Source organism: Rhineura floridana, chromosome 6, assembly GCF_030035675.1.
Source record: "Rhineura floridana isolate rRhiFlo1 chromosome 6, rRhiFlo1.hap2, whole genome shotgun sequence".
Classification (NCBI taxonomy): domain Eukaryota; kingdom Metazoa; phylum Chordata; class Lepidosauria; order Squamata; family Rhineuridae; genus Rhineura; species Rhineura floridana.
Genome location: NC_084485.1, coordinates 3,961,617 through 3,983,314, shown reverse-complemented (window position 1 = coordinate 3,983,314; position 21,698 = coordinate 3,961,617). Strand labels below are relative to the sequence as shown.

General features: G+C 47.1%; 1 protein-coding gene across 2 annotated transcripts; it reads right to left on the bottom strand.

The window, feature by feature from the left end:
- Positions 1 to 1,313: 1,313 nt before the first annotated feature.
- On the bottom strand, positions 1,314 to 20,489 carry LOC133386955 (COMM domain-containing protein 7-like). Of its 2 annotated transcripts, XM_061630779.1 has the most exons (9): positions 20,236 to 20,487; positions 17,231 to 17,284; positions 15,534 to 15,636; positions 14,260 to 14,316; positions 14,134 to 14,171; positions 10,569 to 10,659; positions 10,402 to 10,451; positions 4,294 to 4,342; positions 1,314 to 1,693 (listed from the first exon to the last, which is right to left on the bottom strand). In XM_061630779.1, the coding sequence occupies exons 1-9, from the start codon at positions 20,317 to 20,319 to the stop codon at positions 1,617 to 1,619; spliced, it is 603 nt and encodes a 200-aa protein (XP_061486763.1). In that variant the 5' UTR covers positions 20,320 to 20,487; the 3' UTR covers positions 1,314 to 1,616. The 2 variants fall into 2 exon arrangements, with proteins under 2 accessions (XP_061486763.1, XP_061486765.1); XM_061630781.1 differs by lacking the exon at positions 4,294 to 4,342 and having other exon boundaries at positions 1,600 to 1,693; positions 20,236 to 20,489.
- Between the last annotated feature and the right edge of the window lie 1,209 nt (positions 20,490 to 21,698).

The following is a 21,698-nucleotide window of genomic DNA, read 5'->3' as shown; positions in this document are numbered from 1 at the left end:
CAGCTGGTTATACAGACTCTGGCTCATGCAAGGAAGATTCTGTGTGTGTGTGTGTGTGCATGGGAGAACAGAGACTGAAGAAGTAGGGAAAATGTAAAGGATTGTCAAAAAGTGGGTTGCTCCAGGACATGACGGGTGACGGAAAAGCCTGAATCCTGCATGCATTGAAGTTATTTTGAACATGGGCAGCTAAAACACAAAATCCCAGGAACAAAAATGCAATTCAATATAAACAAGTGTAAAATTATGCATATTGGAGCAAAAAATCTGAATTTCACATATACGCTCATGGGGTCTGAACTGGCGGTGACCAACCCGGAGAGAGACCTCGGGGTTGTAGTGGACAGCACGATGAAAATGTCAACCCAGTGTGCGGCAGCTGTGAAAAAGGCAAATTCCATGCTAGGGATAATTAGGAAAGGTATTGAAAATAAAACAGCCGATATCATAATGCCGTTGTATAAATGTATGGTGCGGCTGCATTTGGAATACTGTGTACAGTTCTGGTCGCCTCATCTCAAAAAGGATATTATGGAGTTGGAAAAGGTTCAGAAGAGGGCAACCAGAATGATCAAGGGGATGGAGCGACTCCCTTACGAGGAAAGGTTGCAGCATTTAGGGCTTTTAATTTAGAGAAAAGGCAGGTCAAAGGAGACATGATAGAAGTGTATAAAATTATGCATGGCATTGAGAAAGTGGATAGAGAAAAGTTCTTCTCCCTCTCTCATAATACTAGAACTCGTGGACATTCAAAGAAGCTGAATGTTGGAAGATTCAGGACAGACAAAAGGAAGTACTTCTTTACTCAGCGCATAGTTAAACTATGGAATTTGCTCCCACAAGACGCAGTAATGGCCACCAGCTTGGATGGCTTTAAAAGAAGATTAGACAAATTCATGGAGGACAGGGCTATCAATGGCTACTAGCCGTGATGGCTGTGCTCTGCCACCCTAGTCAGAGGCGGCATGCTCTGAAAACCAGTTGCCGGAAGCCTCAGGAGGGGAGAGTGTTCTTGCACTCGGGTCCTGCTTGCGGGCTTCCCCCGGGCACCTGGTTGGCCACTGTGAGAACAGGATGCTGGACTAGATGGGCCACTGGCCTGATCCAGCAGGCTCTTCTTATGTTCTTAAAAAGGATCAGATTTCATATATCCCTGGTCAAATTTAGTATATTCGCATGTGAAGGAGGTGTTGTTAGGAAGTGCAAACAGCTGGGTAACATATAATGAATTGTCGAGTAACCCCCTCATTACTTCACTTCTGGTTTCTGCTTTTGGCTGTTTCAGGTTGCCGCCTATGCCTTTCAAAGGAGACTGACTTTTTAAATTTTATTTTTGTTTCCTTAATTCTTGCTCACAGATCATTATTTGTCAGCACTGCCCCAGAAAACCTTGTTATACACCCAGCAAGAGAAACATTGGACTTTTACAAGTTTTACAAAACATTCCCCCTCCCCGGCCCTTAACGGCTTGGAGAACCTGAGCCAGACCGTCAGAACTTTAACGGGTGCTCCCATCTTTGAATTCAAGCTTCTCAAATGAGACACGGAGGTTGGGGAGGATCTCGTCCACAGTCTCTGCTGGTCCTCACACACTTGCAGGCCCCTCAACAGGCAAGTCAGCTGAGGCACTCCAGGCTAGTTTTCATCCTTTCCATCTCGTGCAGAAAGCGATAAAACTGGGGCAGCGTCAGTTCTGATTGGGGTGGGAAATAAATAAACACAACACTTTAGGACTAACAAAACAACACAAGTTTGTTTTTACACAACAAGCTTGTTAGTGCATGGAATTCAGTGCCCGGAGACGGGCTGTATAGCTGTGGACTAGCAGATCCTGGGAAAGGCTCCACATCTTCCTTGTGACCTTCCAGAGCCACCTGGCCGCCTACCCTTGGAAGCAGGGATCTTGGGCTACAGCTTATGCTGTGAAGGCTGAATGGCACAGTAGGGCTTTTTCCTTCCACCCTATGGAGGAGTCCAGGTGGGGAGGTGAAGCCCCTTCCTTAAAGGTTTAAAGGAAGGTGGGGGCCCACACATGGTGCAGGCTGTGTCAAGTGAACAGCTCCCAATTAGGGGCAGAGAGTTGGACTAGATGGCCTCTGGAGTACCTTCCAGTTCAGTGGCTGTCCAGGGAAAGGGTAAACTAAGGGCTCGTTCACATGAGGACTTACTCCGAGATCAGTGCTACTCGCATGCAGGTTAAATTCGCTGAGTTTGCATGACGTTTCAGCCCAAACTCCATTCGCCCTTAAACAGAGTTCAGCCCCAGTATGAACCAGCCCTAAGCCAGCCCAAATGGCATAACAGCCCCGGCCATGTCCTTCTAACGGACACCAGAGTGGCACTGAGGTCAGAGCTCAGTGGTGGAGCACCCGCTCTGCATGTAGAAGGCCCCAGATTCAATCCCCAGCAACATCTCCACTTACAAGAATCAGGTAATGGGAAAGGCATTTCACAGAATCTTAGAATAGCAGAGTTGGAAGGGGCCCATAAGGCCATCAAGTCCACCCCCTGCTCAATGCAGGAATCCAAATCAAAGCATCCCCAACAGGTGACTGTCCAGCTGCCTCTTGAAGGCCTCCAGTGTCAGAGAGCCCACTACCTCTCTAGGTCATTGGTTCCATTGTCGTATGGCTCTAACAGTAAGGACATTTTTCCTGAGATTTCCCTGCCTCATAACCTGGGGAGCTGCTACCAGTCAGAGTAGACAATCCTGGGCTAACTGGGCAACCCGTCTGGCTTAGTATAAGGCAGGTTCCAAAGCTCACTGTGTTCACAAGAGCCACAGACTTCTCCAGATTTCGCACCTTGGTCAGAAATACCACTCTCCACCCTAGAGGTGAGGAGCCCTTTCCAGCCCAAGGGCCACACCCCCTTCCGGACAACCTTCCAAGGTGTGGTTTGTATAGTAGAGAATCATAGAATAGTAGAGTTGGAAGGGGCCTACAAGGCCATCAAGTCCAACCCCCTGCTCAATGCAGGAATCCAAATCAAAGCATTCCCGACAGATGGCTGTCCAGCTGCCTCTTGAATGCCTCCAGTGTCAGAGAGCCCACTACCTCTCTAGGTCATTGGTTCTATTGTTGTATGACTCTTAACAGTTAGGAAGTTTTTCCTGATGTCCAGTCCAAATCTGGCTTTCTGCAACTTAAGCCCATTATTCTGTGTCCTGCACTCTGGGACGATCGAGAAGAGATCCCAGCCCTCTGTGTGACAACCTTTCATGTACTTGGAGAGTGCTATCTCTCTTATATCTATCTTATATCTCCCCTCAGTCTTCTCTTCTCCAGGCTAAACATGCCCAGTTCTTTCAGTCTCTCCTCATAGGGCTTTGTTTCCAGTCCCCTGATCATCCTTGTTGCCCTCCTCTGAACCTGTTCCAGTTTGTCTGCATCCTTCTTGAAGTGCAGAGACCAGAACTGGACGCCGTACTCGATGAGGCTTAACCAGTGCTGAATAGAGGGGAAGTAATACTTCACGTGATTTAGAAACTATACTTCTGTTAATGCAGCCTAATACAGCATTTGCCTTTTTTGCAGCCACATTGCACTGTTGGCTCATATTCAGCTTCTGATCAATGACAATTCCAAGATCCTTCTCGCATGTCGTATTGCTGAGCCAAGTATCCCCCATCTTATAACTGTGCATTTGGTTTCTTTTTCCCAAGTGTAGTGGCTCTAACAGTTAGGAAGTTTTTCCTAGTAGTAAGCTAGTTTCCACACACCCCTCTGTCTTCCACCCAGGCAGGCGTTGTCAGAGTTCCAGCACACACTCCAGCCAGGCAAAAACACTTGGGGTGGAGGGAGTAAGGGGGTAGCCTTGGGAGAGCTGGATACAGAGACCGGGAGGGCTGCATTTAGCCCATAGGCCCAAGTTTCTCCACCCTGGTCCACACCCAATGAAGTGAAATCACCTCCCCGACACACACAAGGGCAAACCCTGAAACCAATTTTTTACCCAGAGATCCCCGCTAAGAAAATCCTGAGGCTTGAGTAGCTGGGCTGTCTTCTTCGACAGCTGCAGCTTGCAGAATTTAAATTGGGCAACACCGAATTCCCTCAAGTTGCGGGGATGAAATGTGGACCTCCGAGCTAGCTGAAGGAAGCAGAAAGGAGAACAACCAAAAACTGTTGATGCCTCTTTCAGGGGATGCAATTTCAGCCTTCCTGGGGTGTCAATTATTCATTATTTGTGTATTAGATTTATATCCCGCCCTTCCTCCCGGTAGAATTCCAAGGCGGCAACAGCCTCCCTCTCTTTGCAGAACTCCCCGAGACACAACTGCGGCTCACTCACCAAGGTACACGGGCTCCACTTTGTTTCCTTGTCTAACCACCAATTTGAGCTGGAAATAAAATCAGTTAAAAAAAGAAGTTACATCGAAGAATGGGGGAAGCTGACAAGTTAAAAAGGTTGCACTTTTCTGCAAAAAGAAAATCCAGACTCTTCCACCATGAGGTTTCCTCGAGGGTGGATATAATCGCTGATGCTGGTTTCAGGCTGCACTCTAATTGCAAAAAAGGGGTCAACTCTGGGAGAACAGTAAAGGGAACCCGGGGGGGGCTGGGGGATGGATGCTGAGGGACTGGAGTCAGAGGCGAGTCAGGCCGTGACCCACAGAAAAAGATGAAAGATTGTCACACGGAGGAGGGCCGGGATCTCTTCTTGATCGTCCCAGAGTGCAGGACACGGAATAATGAGCTCAAGTTGCAAGCCAAATTTTGAACGTAAGGAAGAATTTGCTAACTGTTAGAGCCATATGACAATGGAACCAATGACCTAGAGAGGTAGTGGGCTCTCTGACACTGGAGGCCTTCAAGAGGCAGCTGGACAGCCATCTGTCGGGAATGCTTTGATTTGGATTCCTGCATTGAGCAGGGGGTTGGACTTGATGGCCTTAGAGGCCCCTTCCAGCTCTTCTGTCCTATGATTCTATGGGAACTTGTGAAGAGGAAGACATTCTCCACCCTACCCAAAATTGGTACCAAATCATAAAGGAGCCTTCCCCAAACATGCTGGCTGGGGCTGATGGGAGTTGTAGTCCAAAACACCTGGAGGGCTCCGGATTGCAGGGAGGCTGCCCTAGAGGGAGGGCTCCTGGGATCCAAGGAGGATGAAACACTGGGGCATGGGCTTGGGCCTTCCAAATGTTCTGGCCCATGGCCTCAAGAGGCAAGGAGATCCTGCGCCCTGGAACACCCGCTTAAGACTATGGGAATAAGGTGTCACTTGGGGCTCTGAGCAGGCACATGGCCCTGATTCCCAAGGTACAGCCCCACAGATGCGGGTAGGGAGGTGGTTCTGTCTCATTGTTACCCGGGGTCTACCCCATCCTCACTCCCCCACCTGGGCCCAAGCCTGGCTCCCATCTGAAAAGGACACGGTGTAAAAGGAGTGTGTCAGGGTGTGCCATCATTGCAGACATGACTCCTCACTGTCCTGTGAGCAAGGCATCCCCCAACCCTCCGACAGAGACAAGGACTCAAACTCCAGCCCACGCACACTCGGCATGCACCAAGCCTGCCCCCATCAAAACCCTACACCAAGTAAAATGAAATTTGTTAGGTCCAAACCCAACACGCAAGTCGCCCTGTCAACCCCAACTCGCTTATTACACCCGGGAAGAGTGCGGAGTTGAGTGCAAATGAACCCACTATCAGAGATCAAGTAACACGAGACAAAAACCTTTGCAAAGGGGACCCAATACTTACAAGCCGAAGCAGGCCAGCATGGGAACCTCGTTTATTGGTGTTCAAGGGTTTATATAGGCTTACCCCGAAGTTTACAATATCGGGTCCACGTCATAAAATACAAAAGAAGCAATTGCCAACTGCTATAGCTTTGGGGCATATGTAAGGAGGTAAATGGGTACAGGGGGAAGGACAAAGTGGAAACATCAAGACTATCTCTTAGACTCTATGTCTGCATATTTCGCATGTCCTTGAGATAAGCACTATGCAGGAGCAGACAAAGGCAACTACTGAGGGGAGGCCCAGCTGCAACCGGGCGCCCCCTAAACTGGAGACAGACATGATATTACTTTGCTTACATATCAAAGGAGTTTTACAAGTCAAGGTTTGTGGGACGTTGGAACAGCGTTTGACATTCCTATGCAAGGCACATTAGTAACAATAAGCAAGGTTATAAGCATAAATGTGATACAGAAATGCATAGTAGGGACGTGTCCAGCTTAAACCGGCTTTTATTATGCGCGCCACTGGAATGTAGGTAAGGGTCAGGTCACCAGGAAATAAACCGACGTTTTATATCAAAAGTCAAATAAAGGCCACTTTGGTTCTATTTCCCATAAAGCCCAAGCTGGTTTAGATAGGACAAGTGAACTATAGTTTTACAAGCACTGGGGATTTCAATTTAACCCCAACAAATTCAACACCAGAAAAGGCAAATGCTGTAACCTGCACTGCAGGGATGGGGTGCCTGAGGCTCTTCAGATGTTGTAGGACTTCAGTGCCACCCAAGGAAGTTGAATGTTGGAAGATGCAGGACAGACAAAATGGAAGGACTTCTCTGCACAGCGCAGAGTTGAATTATGGCATTCGCTCTCAAGAGGCAGTGAGGGCCACCAACTTTAAGGGAGGATGAGACAAATTAATGGAGGAAAAGGCTATCAGTGACTACTAGCCATGAAGGCCACGGTTTTCCTCCCCTCCCAGAGGCAGCAAGCCTTTGAATGCCAGTTGCTGGAAGCCGCAGGAGAGGAGAGCACTCTTGTGCTCAGGTCCTGCTTACGGGCCTCCCATGGGCATCTGGTTGGCCACTGTGAGAACAGGGTGCTGGACTAGATGGGCCCCCATTGGCCTGATCCAGCAGGCTCTTCTTATACTCTTGTCCCTGACAACTGGCCATGCTGGCCAGGGCTGATGGGAGTTGTAGTCCAACATAATCTAGAAGACCACAGGCTCACCAGCCTGCTGTGTAAGTTACACAACCAAGACAAATTTGCCCATTGTAAATGCTTGCACAATATATTTGCCCATTATAAAGGCTCATAAGAACATAAGAAGAGCCTGCTGGATCAGGCCAGTGGCCCATCTAGTCCAGTGGCCCATCTAGTCCAGCATCCTGTTCTCACAGTGGCCAACCAGGTGCCTGGGGGAAGCCCACAAGCAGGACCCGAGTGCAAGAACACTCTCCCCTCCTGAGGCTTCTGGCAACTGGTTTTCAGAAGCATGCTGCCTCTGACTAGGGTGGCAGAGCACAGCCATCATGGCTAGTAGCCATTGATAGCCCTGTCCTCCATGAATTTGTCTAATCTTCTTTTAAAGCCATCCAAGCTGGTGGCCATTACTGCATCTTGTGGGAGCAAATTCCATAGTTTAACTATGCGCTGAGTAAAGAAGTGCTTCCTTTTGTCTGTCCTGAATCTTCCAACATTCAGCTTCTTTGAATGTCCACGAGTTCTAGTATTATGAGGGAGAAGAACTTTTCTCTATCCACTTTCTCAATGCCATGCATAATTTTATACACTTCTATCATGTCTCCTCTGACCCGCCTTTTCTCTAAACTAAAAAGCCCCAAATGCTGCAACCTTTCCTCGTAAGGGAGTCGCTCCATCCCCTTGATCATTCTGGTTGCCCTCTTCTGAACCTTTTCCAACTCTATAATATCCTTTTTGAGATGAGGCGACCAGAACTGTACACAGTATTCCAAATGCGGCCGCACCATAGATTTATACAACGGCATTATGATATCGGCTGTTTTATTTTCAATACCTTTCCTAATTATCGCTAGCATGGAATTTGCCTTTTTCACAGCTGCCGCACATTGGGTCGACATTTTCATCGTGCTGTCCACTACAACCCCGAGGTCTCTCTCCTGGTCGGTCACCGCCAGTTCAGACCCCATGAGCGTATATGTGAAATTAAGATTTTTTGCTCCAATATGCATAATTTTACACTTGTTTATATTGAATTGCTTTGCCATTTTTCTGCCCATTCACTCAGTTTGGAGAGATCTTTTTGGAGCTCTTCACAATCCCTTTTTGTTTTAACAACCCTGAACAATTTAGTGTCATCAGCAAACTTGGCCACTTCACTGCTCACTCCTAATTCTAGGTCATTAATGAACAAGTTGAAAAGTACAGGTCCCAATACCGATCCTTGAGGGACTCCACTTTCTACAGCCCTCCATTGGGAGAACTGTCCGTTTATTCCTACTCTCTGCTTTCTGCTTCTTAACCAATTCCTTATCCACAAGAGGACCTCTCCTCTTATTCCATGACTGCTAAGCTTCCTCAGAAGCCTTTGCTGAGGTACCTTGTCAAACGCTTTTTGAAAGTCTAAGTACACTATGTCCACTGGATCACCTCTATCTATATGCTTGTTGACACTCTCAAAGAATTCTAATAGGTTACTGAGACAGGACTTTCCCTTGCAGAAGCCATGCTGGCTCTGCTTCAGCAAGGCTTGTTCTTCTATGTGCTTAGTTAATCTAGCTTTAATAATACTTTCTACCAGTTTTCCAGGGACAGAAGTTAAGCTAACTGGCCTGTAATTTCCGGGATCCCCTCTGGATCCCTTTTTGAAGATTGGCGTTACATTTGCCACTTTCCAGTCCTCAGGCACGGAGGAGGACCCAAGGGACAAGTTACATATTTTAGTTAGCAGATCAGCAATTTCACCTTTGAGTTCTTTGAGAACTCTCGGGTGGATGCCATCCGGGCCCGGTGATTTGTCAGTTTTTATATTGTCCATTAAGCTTAGAACTTCCTCTCTCGTTACCACTATTTGTCTCAGTTCCTCAGAATCCCTTCCTGCAAATGTTAGTTCAGGTTCAGGGATCTGCCCTATATCTTCCACTGTGAAGACAGATGCAAAGAATTCATTTAGCTTCTCTGCAATCTCCTTATTGTTCTTTAGTACACCTTTGACTCCCTTATCATCCAAGGGTCCAATCGTCTCCCTAGATGGTCTCCTGCTTTGAATGTATTTATAGAATTTTTTGTTATTTTATGTTCTTAGCAATGTGCTCCTCAAATTCTTTTTTAGCATCCCTTATTGTCTTCTTGCATTTCTTTTGCCAGAGTTTGTGTTCTTTTTTATTTTCTTCATTCGGACAAGACTTCCATTTTCTGAAGGAAGACTTTTTGCCTCTAAGAGCTTCCTTGACTTTGCTCGTTAACCATGCTGGCATCTTCTTGGCCCTGGCGGTACCTTTTCTGATCTGCGGTATGCACTCCAGTTGAGCTTCTAATATAGTGTTTTTAAACAACTTCCAAGCATTTTCGAGTGATGTGACCCTCTGGACTTTGTTTTTCAGCTTTCTTTTTACCAATCCCCTCATTTTTGTGAAGTTTCCTCTTTTGAAGTCAAATGTGACCGTGTTGGATTTTCTTGGCAATTGGCCAGTTACATGTATGTTTAATTTAATAGCACTGTGGTCACTGCTCCCAATCGGTTCAACAACACTTACATCTCGCACCAGGTCCCGGTCCCCACTGAGGATTAAGTCCAGGGTTGCCGTCCCTCTGGTCGGTTCCATGACCAACTGGTCTAGGGAATAGTCATTTAGAATATCTAGAAACGTTGCTTCTTTGTCATGACTGGAACACATATGCAGCCAGTCTATGTCCGGGTAGTTGAAGTCACCCATTACTACCACATTGCCTAGTTTGGATGCTTCCTCAATTTCATATCTCATCTCAAGGTCTCCCTGAGCATTTTGATCAGGGGGACGATAGATCGTTCCCAGTATTAAGTCCCTCCTGGGGCATGGTATCACCACCCACAACAATTCTGTGGAGGAGTCTGCCTCTTTTGGGGTTTCGAGCTTGCTGGATTCAATGCCTTCTTTCACGTATAGAGCGACTCCGCCACCAATACGTCCTTCCCTGTCCTTCCGATATAGTTTATATCCAGGGATAACCGTATCCCACTGGTTTTCTCCATTCCACCAGGTCTCCGTTATGCTCACTATATCAATGCTCTCCTCTAAGACCAAGCACTCCAGTTCTCCCATCTTGGCTCACACAGTAGTGTCTTTCCTTTGCTGGTATACCAGAGTGACTGACTCTATATAGTTTATTGTACCTTGCGTATTCTATTGTAAACCACTTTGCGAACTTTTAGATAGTAAGCGGCCTATAAATAGAAATAATATCATTTTTCTGCTGCTGCTCGTCTCTTGACACTGGAATGTCCTCTCTGCCTGCCTCCCAAAATTGCACTGCCCTAAAACTTTCAAGCCTCTCTTTACCGCTGTTAGGAGCCAGAAACTTGCTTTTAGAAACCAAAATATAAGCTGAGTTCTGCAAGCACAGAAGTGAGCGAGTGCAGAATAGACAATGGCCCTTCTCACATCCTGATTCTTGCCACTGGCTGTAACTGCTGGGGCTTCAAAAAACCAAACAAATACCCCACACCTCTGGCATTAAAAGAGACCCACCTGCATGAAGATGCTTCCTGCCTTCCCCAGTTCGCTGCTTCCAGCAGTAACTGCCCGAGAGAACAAGAAAAGCAATGAGAGGTGCCCAGGGAATGTGGAAAGGCAAAGCTGCTCAGGGGGACACCTTGCCTTCACCTCACAGGTACCCACCCCAGAAAGCTACTCACCTCCAAACTTCCACTCCATGTCTATGAGCTGGTTAACCATCAGGGTTTGCCCCACAGCCAGGCGAGAAAGCGTGGGAGACTTCTCCTTCCACTGGACAGATTACAAAACACAAAACATACCCACGTTTTAGCTACGTGACCATTCTACCAAAATCCACCTACACAGAGGCAGACTTTGGGACAAGGTAGTCCGACTTCTGTAGTTTTATATAGATTATGATATCTTGCTCTTTCAACAAGCCCTTTCAGACCTTGTCCCAGTCTGCTTCTGTGTTGGAATTGCTTTTTAATGTTTTTTAATCTTTTTTTTTTAAAAAAGTCTCCAAAGCTTTTAAAAAAAATGTTTTTAAAGTCGTTTTGTTGTAATGTATTTTAAAGTCTGTTTTTATGATGTTTTAAAGTGTTTTTAGTGCTTTTGTTTGCTGCCCTGGGCTCCTGCTGGAAGGAAGGGTGGGATATAAATCAAATAATTAATAAATAAATAAATTATGGAATCCAAAGAACACCAGTTTATTCTAGGGAATAAACAATAGATAACCATCTCAGCATTGAGGACTAGAACTTTGCGCTGTTCATCTCCAACCCTGCCAATGGGAACTCATTCCCATCCCTCTCACATAAAGGGAACTCTCTGGGAGAGGATTGCATCCCTTCTGTGTTCTGTACAACACCTAGCACATCACTGTTGCTCAAGAAAGTTATCTCCAATTCAGTTCAACGGGGCTCACAAAGGAGAGATCATCTCCTATAAACAACAAGAATAATGCATTTTCTAAATCCCCCGTATCATCTTAAAAAACCTTCCTACATAACACCTGTTGGCTTACAGCTGACCAATGAGGTGGCGTGGCAGGCCTCTCTGGAGAGGGTGATCCATAAGTGTGGGGCTACAGTCAATAAGGCCCTACCCCAAGTGCTACATGGCCTTTATCTCCTGAAAAAGTCGAGACCCAGAGCAGAACCTCTCCATAGGCCACAGCGGCTGCCAGAGTTTGTAAAGTTAAATGACAAAATGACAGGAGCATTTATGGCCCCCACAGGTGTGCCTGATGGAGCGAGAGGACCCCCAGCTTGTGTGATTCTGATAAGAGTTCTGGCACAGAGGCCTAAAGCAGCCATGAAAGCTAAACATCTAATTGGGGTTTTTGCTATCACAGGTCACAACAGGCCCCTATATGGCAGGATAATTTCCATGCCCCGTGCAAGGACGCCTTCAGCTGCAGTTGCTGTTTCACTGGAAATGCACAGGGACACTCGCAGCCTCGCATGAGCAGAGAGCTGCATGGTGCACAAGCCGCTTCTGATCAGTGTGCAAAGCATTTCAGAATTCTCATCTCACCAAGACTAACAATTCCAAAAGGCAGGAAGAAACTGAGATGGGACTGAGGTTTTTAAAAGTGTGTGTGGCGTGGAGAAACAGGATATTAGATGAATTCGTAAGGGATGTTGGCTACTACTCGTAGTAGCCATGTGATGCCTCCAGGTTCAGAGGCATGCCACTGAATGCCAATTGCCGGGGAGCCGTAGCAGGAGAGGGTGACCGTCCTCACGACCTGCTTGTGCACTTCCCAGAGGCATCTGGCTGACACTACAGGAACCAGGGTGCTGAACTGCAGAGGCCTTTGGTCTGCTCCAGCAGCCAGGCTCTTCTGATATTCTTCGGGTTGCAAACATGCAGGACGAGTGTGCAGACACATCCAGTTTTGAAACAATGGCATTTCTGACTCTAGTGTAGTAGCCATCTGTGCTATCCTTGTGGCCCTCAGTCATGACCCCTCCCCATATATCCACTACCGCTCCCACATTAGTCATACCAGTCCACACCAAAGATCACGATTACTAGCAAAGCAAAACACAAAACCCTTCTTGGAAGGCAAAACCTACCAGAACCTTTTCTTGTCCAAATCATGCGGAGCAAACTAGTCTGGGCCAAGAATGTCAATGTAACTAATTGCAAAAAGGTGCATGCAGTGATTTGCATAGTTCAAGCTAAGTCATGACCCCTCCCCATATATCCTCTACTGCTCCCACATTTAGTCATACCAGTCCACACCAAAGATCATGATTACTAGCAAACACACACACACACACACACACACAAATACAGTGATGCTTTCCTAAATGCAATACCATACCTAATACAAAAAGATTCCTATGAGTAAGGCAGAAAACTTAGCATCCCACAACCAGGCAGGATTCATAACCAAAAACCAAAACCAAAAAAATCCTGGCATCTAGTCAGTTAATGCAGAATGCTGCGGCATGATTGCTGACTTGAGTGAGATCCTATCAGCACATTACACCTCTGCTCTGAAATCTGCATTGGTTGCTGATTTGCTACCAGGCCAAGTTCAAGCTGTGCTTTCCATGTTATGGGTGCCACATAGTACTTGTTCTGCTCTTGTAAGAATCAGTCCTGTAAAGTGGCAGCATTTTGGATACTCTCTTCCATCAGGTCTTCTCAGTAAGTGTCCAAAGTATGATATGTGTCCAAAGTCAGAGGAAGGCAATGGTAAACCACCTCTGAATACCTCTTACCACGAAAACCCTATGAAGAGAGGCCAGCTTAGCCTAGCGGTTCCTTCAGTGGAAGAGTGAGGGAATGAACTGTGTGGAAAGGCAAATTATGCACTCAGCATGAACTATGCAAATCACTGCATGCACCTTTTTGCAATTAGTTATGTTGACATTCTTGGGCCAGACTAGTTTGCTGCACACGATTCACTGAAGGAAACTATCCTTAAACATGCAATGCAAGAGGTGCAAGGATTTCGCAGCAAGGGAAAGTACCAGCAAATATATAAACAGAGCAGCAAAGTTGAAAAAGTTGCATATGAATATTGAAGGCCTTCCTCCTTCAACAAGCCTTTTAAGTTGAGACCTTATCCCAGTCTGCTTCTGTGTTGGAATTTAATATGCTTTTAAACCTTAAAAACAAACAAACAATTTGGTTTTAAAAAAATGTTTTTAAAGTTGTTTTGTTTTAATGTATTTTAATGTCTCTTCTTATGATGTTTTAAAGTGTTTTTAGTGCTTTTGCTTGCCACTCTGGGCTCCTGCTAGAAGGAAGGGCGGGATATCAATCAATCAATCTGAACACAGGAAGCTGCCTTATACCAAGTCAGGCCACTGCAGTTGCTGCAAACTGCAGGAGGGGAGAGTGCTGTTGCGCTGAAGCCCTGCTTGTGGGCTTTCCATAGGCATCCACTGTGAGAACAGGAGGCTAGACTTGATGTGCGACTGGCCTGATCCAGCAGGCTCTTCTTATGCTCTTATCAAATTAGATCAATATTGTCTACACTGACTGGCAGCAGAGAGTCTCCAATATTTCAGGCAGGGAATCTCTCCCAGTCCTACCTGGAGATGCCCAGGATCAAACCTGGAACCTTCTTCATGCAAAGCATATGCCTTATCATGGAGCTACAGCCTTTGCCCTATTATGATTCCATTTGCAATTTGCATTTAGTTACAAGGCAAAAGCCTAGTTCAGAGAATGGACACCCCAGAAAGAGACACCCCTGCCCAGAAATTAAGAATGCAGTAGAGGAAGGAATGCTCCTAGTACCTGTTCTTCAAAATAGCCAGCTTTTTCTTCACTCAGCCCTGCAGGAGAAATTTGACACGGTTAACAGGAGGACCGTAGCCACCGGCCACCTTCAGGAATTACTGGAGGCATATTAAAGAGACTTACCTAGAGTGATAAGATCTGCTCTGACCTGCTCTGCCGACAGAGTCCTCTTTAGGGCACCTAGAATAAATATTGCATAAATCAGAAGACGAGGCCTGGAAACAAACAGCAAAACAGCCTAGTTAAGACAGCATTGCTACTGTGTGGAATGAAACAGGACAAACACAAAAGGTAAGAAACAGAGGCACAGAAGCCAGATAGGAAATGACTAGTGGACAGAAAACTATCACCAGGCAAAGGGAAACAGCCAAAAGAAAAAAAAAGATAAAGCAATAATATGCAAGGAGTAAGGACCAAATCAGGTCTTTGCTGTTCACATCTTTGCCCTGCTAATGTACAAAAAAGGTGCATGTACACACACAAATGTGCACACACACTACAGGTGACAGGATAGACTTGTATACAATTCTGCATGGCATGGGGAAAGTGGATAGAGGAAAGTTTTTCTCCCTCTCTGATAACACCGGAACTTGTCGACATTCAATGAAGCTGAATGCTGGAAGATTCAGGACAGACAAAAGGATTTCTTCATGCAACGTGTAGCTAAACGGTGGGATTTGCTCCCACAGGAGGCAGTGGTGGCCACCAACTTGGGTGGATTTAAAAGAGGATGAGATTCGATACATGGAGGAGGTGGCTATTAGTCATGCAGGCTACGCTCAGGCTCTGCAGTGAGAGGCCACATGCTTCTGAAAACCAGTTGTGGGCTTCCCATCTGCTTGGCCACTGTGAGAACAGGCTGCTGGACGAGGTGGGCCACTGACCGGATCCAGGAAGCAAGCAGGCTCATCTCACGTTCTTAACTTCACTGAGTAACCCCTGCCCTTCTACTATCATGGTTAGGGTTGCCAGGTTCAGGGCCTGAGACTGATCCTGTATCTATAGGAGAAGAGAAAGTCAGCCAAGTGCAAGTGTTCTTGCAACCCTGTAATGGGGAAAACCACAAGGTGGAATTCTCCCTTCTCACTGCACAACAATGAAAGATACAGAAGACCTCTGGGAGGCCGGGCCTGGCAACCAAGTGGTCTTCTGTATCTTTAAGTTATGCAGGGGGAAGGGAGAATTCCACCTTGTGGTTTTCCCCATTACAGAGTTGCAAGAACACCTGCACTTGGCTGACTTCCTCTTCTCCTAAAGATACAGGGTCAGCCTCAGGCCCTGAACCTGGCAACCCTAATAATGAGGGAAGGAGAAGAGTCTTTTTGACCGCCAACGTTTCTCTCTCTGGTCTACAACAGACACCAACACCCCTGGAGACCCCACTGGCTCATGCTCACCGTTTGGCACCAAGAGGAGGCTTTTGACAATGTTCTTCAAACGGCCCGGGCTGAGTTTATTGACGGCAGCAAATTCAGAGAGCTGAGCTAGAAACCTTTCAACCTGCAAGAGGAGCAGAGTAGACAGCACGGCCTTTTTGTGCAAGAGTAGCAACTTGTACTCAAAGCTGCACAAGGATCCTGAAGAAATTTAGTATCTAGTGCAGAGTTTGGCATCCTGACAGTGCAATCCTATACACGTCCACTCAGACAGAAGTCACTCTCATGGAATTCAATGGGCCTTACTCTCAGGGATGTTTACATAGGATTGCATCTAAAGGCTGAAATCCTAACCCCACTTCCCTGGGACTAAGCCCCACTGAATTCAGTAGGACTTACTTTTCAGAAGACATGCTTAAGATTGCACTGTAAAGCTCACATTATTTTTTATTTTCAGAAAGAGTGAAACAAGTGGTTCCAGGTCTCAGTGTGCCACAGATGGGCTTGAGGGTGGACTGGGAAAATATCATTACTAGTGGCTGAGGAAGGAGGCAAGTCCTCCACAGCTGCCGTAACTGACCAACAAAAGCAAATCATGAAAGATCAAGAAAATCTGCATATATTTGTTTATCTTTGCAGAATTTCTTTAGGGTGCAGAACCTGGATTTTTCTTGAGACACACAACCATATTTAAATGAATTGTATGTCATTACATTTCCTAGTATTCATATAAAAATGATTTACAGCACAATCCTCTACATGTGTACTCAGAAGTATTTCCCATGGGGTTGAATAGGGGTGACTCCCTAGTAAGTGTACACAGAATTGCTCCCTTAGGAACAATCTAAATCCCTGATCCACCAAGGTGGGAGGGGGAGAAGAGGGAGGTTAAATGAGGCACAGAGGTCTCAGCCCACCCCGGAATTGCTCCACCAGCACATAGCTCCCCTGTTCTGCCCGCTGGACGTGTGGGCAAGCAGGAATGCCACCAGCAGCAGCCTGTGGAAAGCCCCAAAACAGGATGTTCCGGGGAAGAGAGGGGTTAATCCCTATGCCAACTCCAAGCTGGTGTAGACTGCAGCAGGTTTTTGCCCCCAGCCTTCAACGCCAGCTGGCATGAGCAATAAAGGTAGGGAGGTGGCAATGGGTCCACTGCTCTGCCATGCCCTGCCACTCCTTGGATAGCGCCCTGCAAGTCACATCACATCCTATCCTTGAGGCTCAAACGTAGTAATCACTTTTATGACATTACTATTTTTTTTAAAAAAAAGAGCCAGTGTGGTGGAGTGGTTAAAGTGTTGGACTACAACCTGGGAGACGAAGTTTCAAATCCCCACACAGCCATGAAGCTCACTGGGTGACCTTGGGCCAGTCACTGCCTCTCAGCCTCAGAGGGAGGCGATGGTAAACCCCCCTCTGAATACCGCTTACCATGAAAACCCTATTCATAGGGTCGCCATAAGTCGGAATCGACTTGAAGGCAGTCCATTTCCATTCCATTTTTTAAAAAATGATAAAACAATCTACACATTACAAAGAATGTACAAACATAACAGGGTGCCTCATCATTCATTTTTATCTAATGCAAAAATGCTAGAATTATTATTAAAAGTAGTTGTTGCCATTAAAACACACGCCTATTGTAAAAAAAGGAGCGAAACTAGCCTCACTCAACCCCCTTGAATGTTACCTTACCTACACCCCTGTGGATGGCTTACCTCTTTAGGTTCTTGCAGAAATTGGAAAACTACTTCAGTTAGAGTAGAGAATTGCTAAGAAGAGATAAAAGGATGTCAGCAAAACAAGCCTTGCCAGGGATTTGCCCACCTCTCCTGCTCCACACCCAGGGTATTTTTTTTCTTTGGGCAGGGAAGAGTAACTATCCTCAAAAGAAACACTGACAGTTCAGCTGGGTGTGTAAAGGCAATGGCTCGGGGCCATTAAGTTAAATGAAACTGGAGAAGGAAGCATGCCTGCCCCACAACCCACAAGGTTTCCGAATTCCTTTGCAAAGATCTCCCTTGAAGACTTGGAACCCAATTACACAGTAATCCAATTAAAGGTAGACTGCTCCAAAACCACCCTCCTTGTGAAAGCTAATGGAACACGGTTGTCACTTAATAAAAGAGATCACATTACTCCAGTCCTCAGGGAGCTGCACTGGCTGCCGGTGGTTGCTCGGGCCAAATTTAAGGTTCTGACTTTAACCTTCAAGACCTTATTTGAAGCCAGCCCTCTCTATTTAAAGGAACGCCTCCATTCTCACCAGGGGCACCGGTCGAACAAGATCGTCCATGAATGGTTCACTCTTTATTCCCCCTACAAAAGCAGCTAGACTGGAGAGGACTAGGTCAAGAGCCTTCTCTGTAGTGGCTCCTTCACTATGGAATGCCTTGCCAACTGACCTCCGCCAGGCCCCCTCCTTGCTGTGCTTTCAACGGGCCTTGAAGACTTGGCTCTTCAACCAGGCTGGGGAGGGGGTTTAGGTTGTTAGATTGCAGTTCTAGGGGTGGTTTTAATATTTCTGCTTATGTTTTTTATGGAATGTATTTGTATTTTATTGTACATCGCCCAGAGTGGCAGGATAACCCCTGCCAGATAGGCATCTAACAAATTTAATAAATAAATAAAAAATTACCCACCCTGAAAAACAGTGATGAGTTTTAATTGCTTGATGAAGTCTGCATATATTTGTAGGTCAATAAAATAGTTCTGAAAGGGGGTTAAAGGAACCTCTGATGTTTAGGACAGCTTTTCCCAACTTGAAACCTTCCAGTTGCTTTGAACTACAACTCCCATCAGTCCCGGGTAACTACACAGATGTGCTGGCTGGGGCTGATGGGAATTGTAATTCAAAACATCTGGAGAGCCCCAAGCTGGAAAAGGCCATTTTGGGCAACACATGCATACGCTCCAGCAGAAGAGGTGCTCCCTTCTGAATGGTAGGGCTTGTATTAAAAGTAATTAACCATTAAAAAAAACTGCTGCCCAGTTAGATTTTTAAGCTGCAAAGGGTTTAATCAATGCATTTAATTAATTGACTAAATGTTACAGCCTTACTTGAAAACCAACAGCATGTGGAAAATGTAACATCAAGAAGTCCCAATTTATTTTTAGTTTCCAACTTTGCAAAGAAGAGTTGGCCCAATCAAAGTCGTCCACCTTCACACAGGAGCTCGGGGATTCTCCACTTGCACACACTTGGGCACCCCCCAAATTCTCACAAGAAAAAAGAGGCAGCCCCATTGTCACAATGATGAATCTGCAGAACTCTGGAAGAGGTCTCTCACTGACGCCTGTTTTTAAACAGTGGCGGAATGCTTAGCAAATGGAAGAATTAAGCAATAATAAAAATTAAAGAGTATTTTGAAATTTCTCAAAATGGTGTGGCCATCAGAGGTAAGAGGGCAGGGCAGGGTGTTGGTGTTGAGGAAGGCAAGGCACTTGCATTCCTGGATAAGGTGATAACCCCCCAACAGAAGCATGACCTTGAGGGAGACTCCTGGAATGCTACAGAGGCATGACTAACAACTTTGTGTCTCATTGCTCGAGTGGGGAGGCCCGCTGCAGCCCTTGTGATTTGTTAAGGCTTTCCAGGTGCCTAGTTCAGCATTTTAGCACTCAGTGGTTTCTTCTGTAAATCACTTAGAGGTATTTTACGATCAAGCAGTATATAAATAGCCACCCTGGGCTCCTACTGGGAGGAAGGGCGGGATATAAACCAATAAATAAATAAATTCTAATAAAAAAATAACCTTAGATTACACTGGCCACCCCTCCTCCCTACCCTGGGCTCTCTGCATGGTAGCCAGATATGCCAAAACAACTAGCCCTGGCAATGCGGACCAAAAAGCACCAAATACAAGCTGGAAGAGTTAAAGAGCATCAGATACTGAGGCAACACCTATGAAATTTACTGGGTGCCCTTAGAAAAACTCCAGCCAGCTTTCCCTGCTGTGTGGTGTGGGAGTGATAGCACGAGCCTACCTTACAGGGCTGTTGTAGAGACTACCAACATATGTATGCAGATGAAACACTAAGCAAGATATGGAACTTAACATAATTATATTCTTCTGGAAGATCAGAAGGCAGCGAATAACTCAACAGGGCTCCAATTTTTTAAAAAGTTCTATTATAATTATGGTATTTTATGCTTGCCCCAGCCTAACGAGGCAGCTTTACTCCCGTTCCCTCCAGAAGGCATCACCGCAAAGGGCAGTTTATCGTGTTTTATTCTGCGTAACGAACAAGTTTCGGGGGGGCTACCCGTAGACGCCAACATCGCCGGGGTGCCTTGGGCAGAAGCCCCGTGGCTTACGCTTTGTGGGGAGGCGCACCGCAGCGGCGGCTGGGCGTTCTCCCCGGGGACAGAATCACGATCCTCTGGACGCGCAAAGGTCCAAACGGGCGGGGTGGCCGCTGGGGCTTTTGCGCCGCTCTTTAGCAACGGCGAAGGGGTGCGAGAGGGTCAGCCAGAAAGAGCCCCCCCTTCGCCCGGCTGCAAAACGCCCCCGCGAACTGTGTGGCCGCCGGCTCCGCTCCCAAAACGCCCCCCGCCGCCGGCCACATGGGGGTCGCAAGCAGCAGCCCCCCCCACTAACGCCCGAGGTAGAGGAGGAAGCAGAGCCTGGAGCCGGAAGAAGCGGCCGCCGGGCGGGGGAGCCCCGGGAGGAACGCAAAGCAGGCCCGCCCGCAGTCTCCGCTGCTGCGCTCGGGGTGGCACCTGGGCGCTCAGCTGGTTGAGCTGCTGCATGTCGGCACTGAGCGTCTCCGGCACCGGCTCCCGCGTAAAGCTGAGCAGCCCCATCGCCAGGCCGAGCCGATCTGCCCCGCCGGCCGCCGCTCAGCTCCTCCCCTTCCCGCGGTTGGCTCAGCCTGCGCATCCGTGCCGGCACTTTCGTTTTCGCTTTGCCGGGAGCAGCGGCGACGGCGCCGCGCAGCTGATCGACTTGGCTGGCGGTCCCAGAGAGAGCCAAATGGTGCTGCTCCACCCACCCCACCCCACCCCCGGTAGCCTGTGTGTGCTACTCGCGCGTAAGCCCAGGGCAAGTTACTTCCAAGAAAGCACCCATTCGCGCTCCTTCACCGCCGAATCAGGTCTACGCCCCATTGGTTTCCAAGCTACTTGCTTCTGTTGTGGGAAATACCAGTCCGACTCTCGCTCTGGTCATGAGTAAAAACACCATACAGCAGTTCAGGAGTAAAACTACAAAAGCATGTTTATTGTAGGAAAAGATAGAGCACTCACTCACACCTGTTGCCAGATGCAAGATGGGTGGGTCGACAACAATGGACAATCTACTTGAGTATCTTACACCCTCAGGCGCTGAGGTTTCAGGAAACACACCATATATAGCACACCTCATTATTCACACTGGCTGACTAGTCTCCAGTTGTTTATTTAATGGCAAATTACCAGTTGCAAAACGCCCTCTGTATTCCCCATAATAGTGCTTTAGCCTTGCATTTTGCTGAACAAGTGTCATCAGACTTTGCCTGGCAGTAGTGTTCTCTCTGCAAGAAGGCTGGAAGTCATAACAGAGGATAGCAAGTGGAAGTGGCTTCACTGGAATGTCAGTGTGTGCTAGCTGTAGAATTTTAGAGGAAATGTAACACAGAACAAGCTTCCCTGAGTGAGATTCATAAAGACAGGAGAAATGGTTTTAGGGGAATAGGTTTGTGAGCCCTAAAATCCCAACACTTCCGAACAAGCCTGCTCAGGGATGGGATGGCAGCTGCCGAAAGGCTACTTTTGCGCTCCAGATCCCTTTAAAGGATGGGGAAAAGAGCCCTCCTGGATCGGACCCAAAAAGTCCCCTCTAGTGCAAGGAAACGTGCTTAGCAGGAGGGAACCTAGCCGTGCCCCCAAATTTAAGGCGGTGCTATCATTTGAGTTGGAAATGCCCATGCCCGGAGCCAGTGTGGTGTGCTGGTTCTGGTGCTGGCCCAGGCCCTGGAACACCAGGGTCTCAATCCCTACTCAGCCATGAAGCCCACCGGGTGCCCTTGGGCCAGCCACTGTTTCTCAGCCTAACCTCACAGGGTTGTTGTCAGGATAAAATGGAACAGGGAGAACCATGTAGGGCACCTTCAGCTAAACTATGGAAGGCGCTCCCACAGAACGCAGTGATGGCCACCAACTTGGATGGCTTTAAAATAGGATTAAACAAATCCATGGAGGATAAA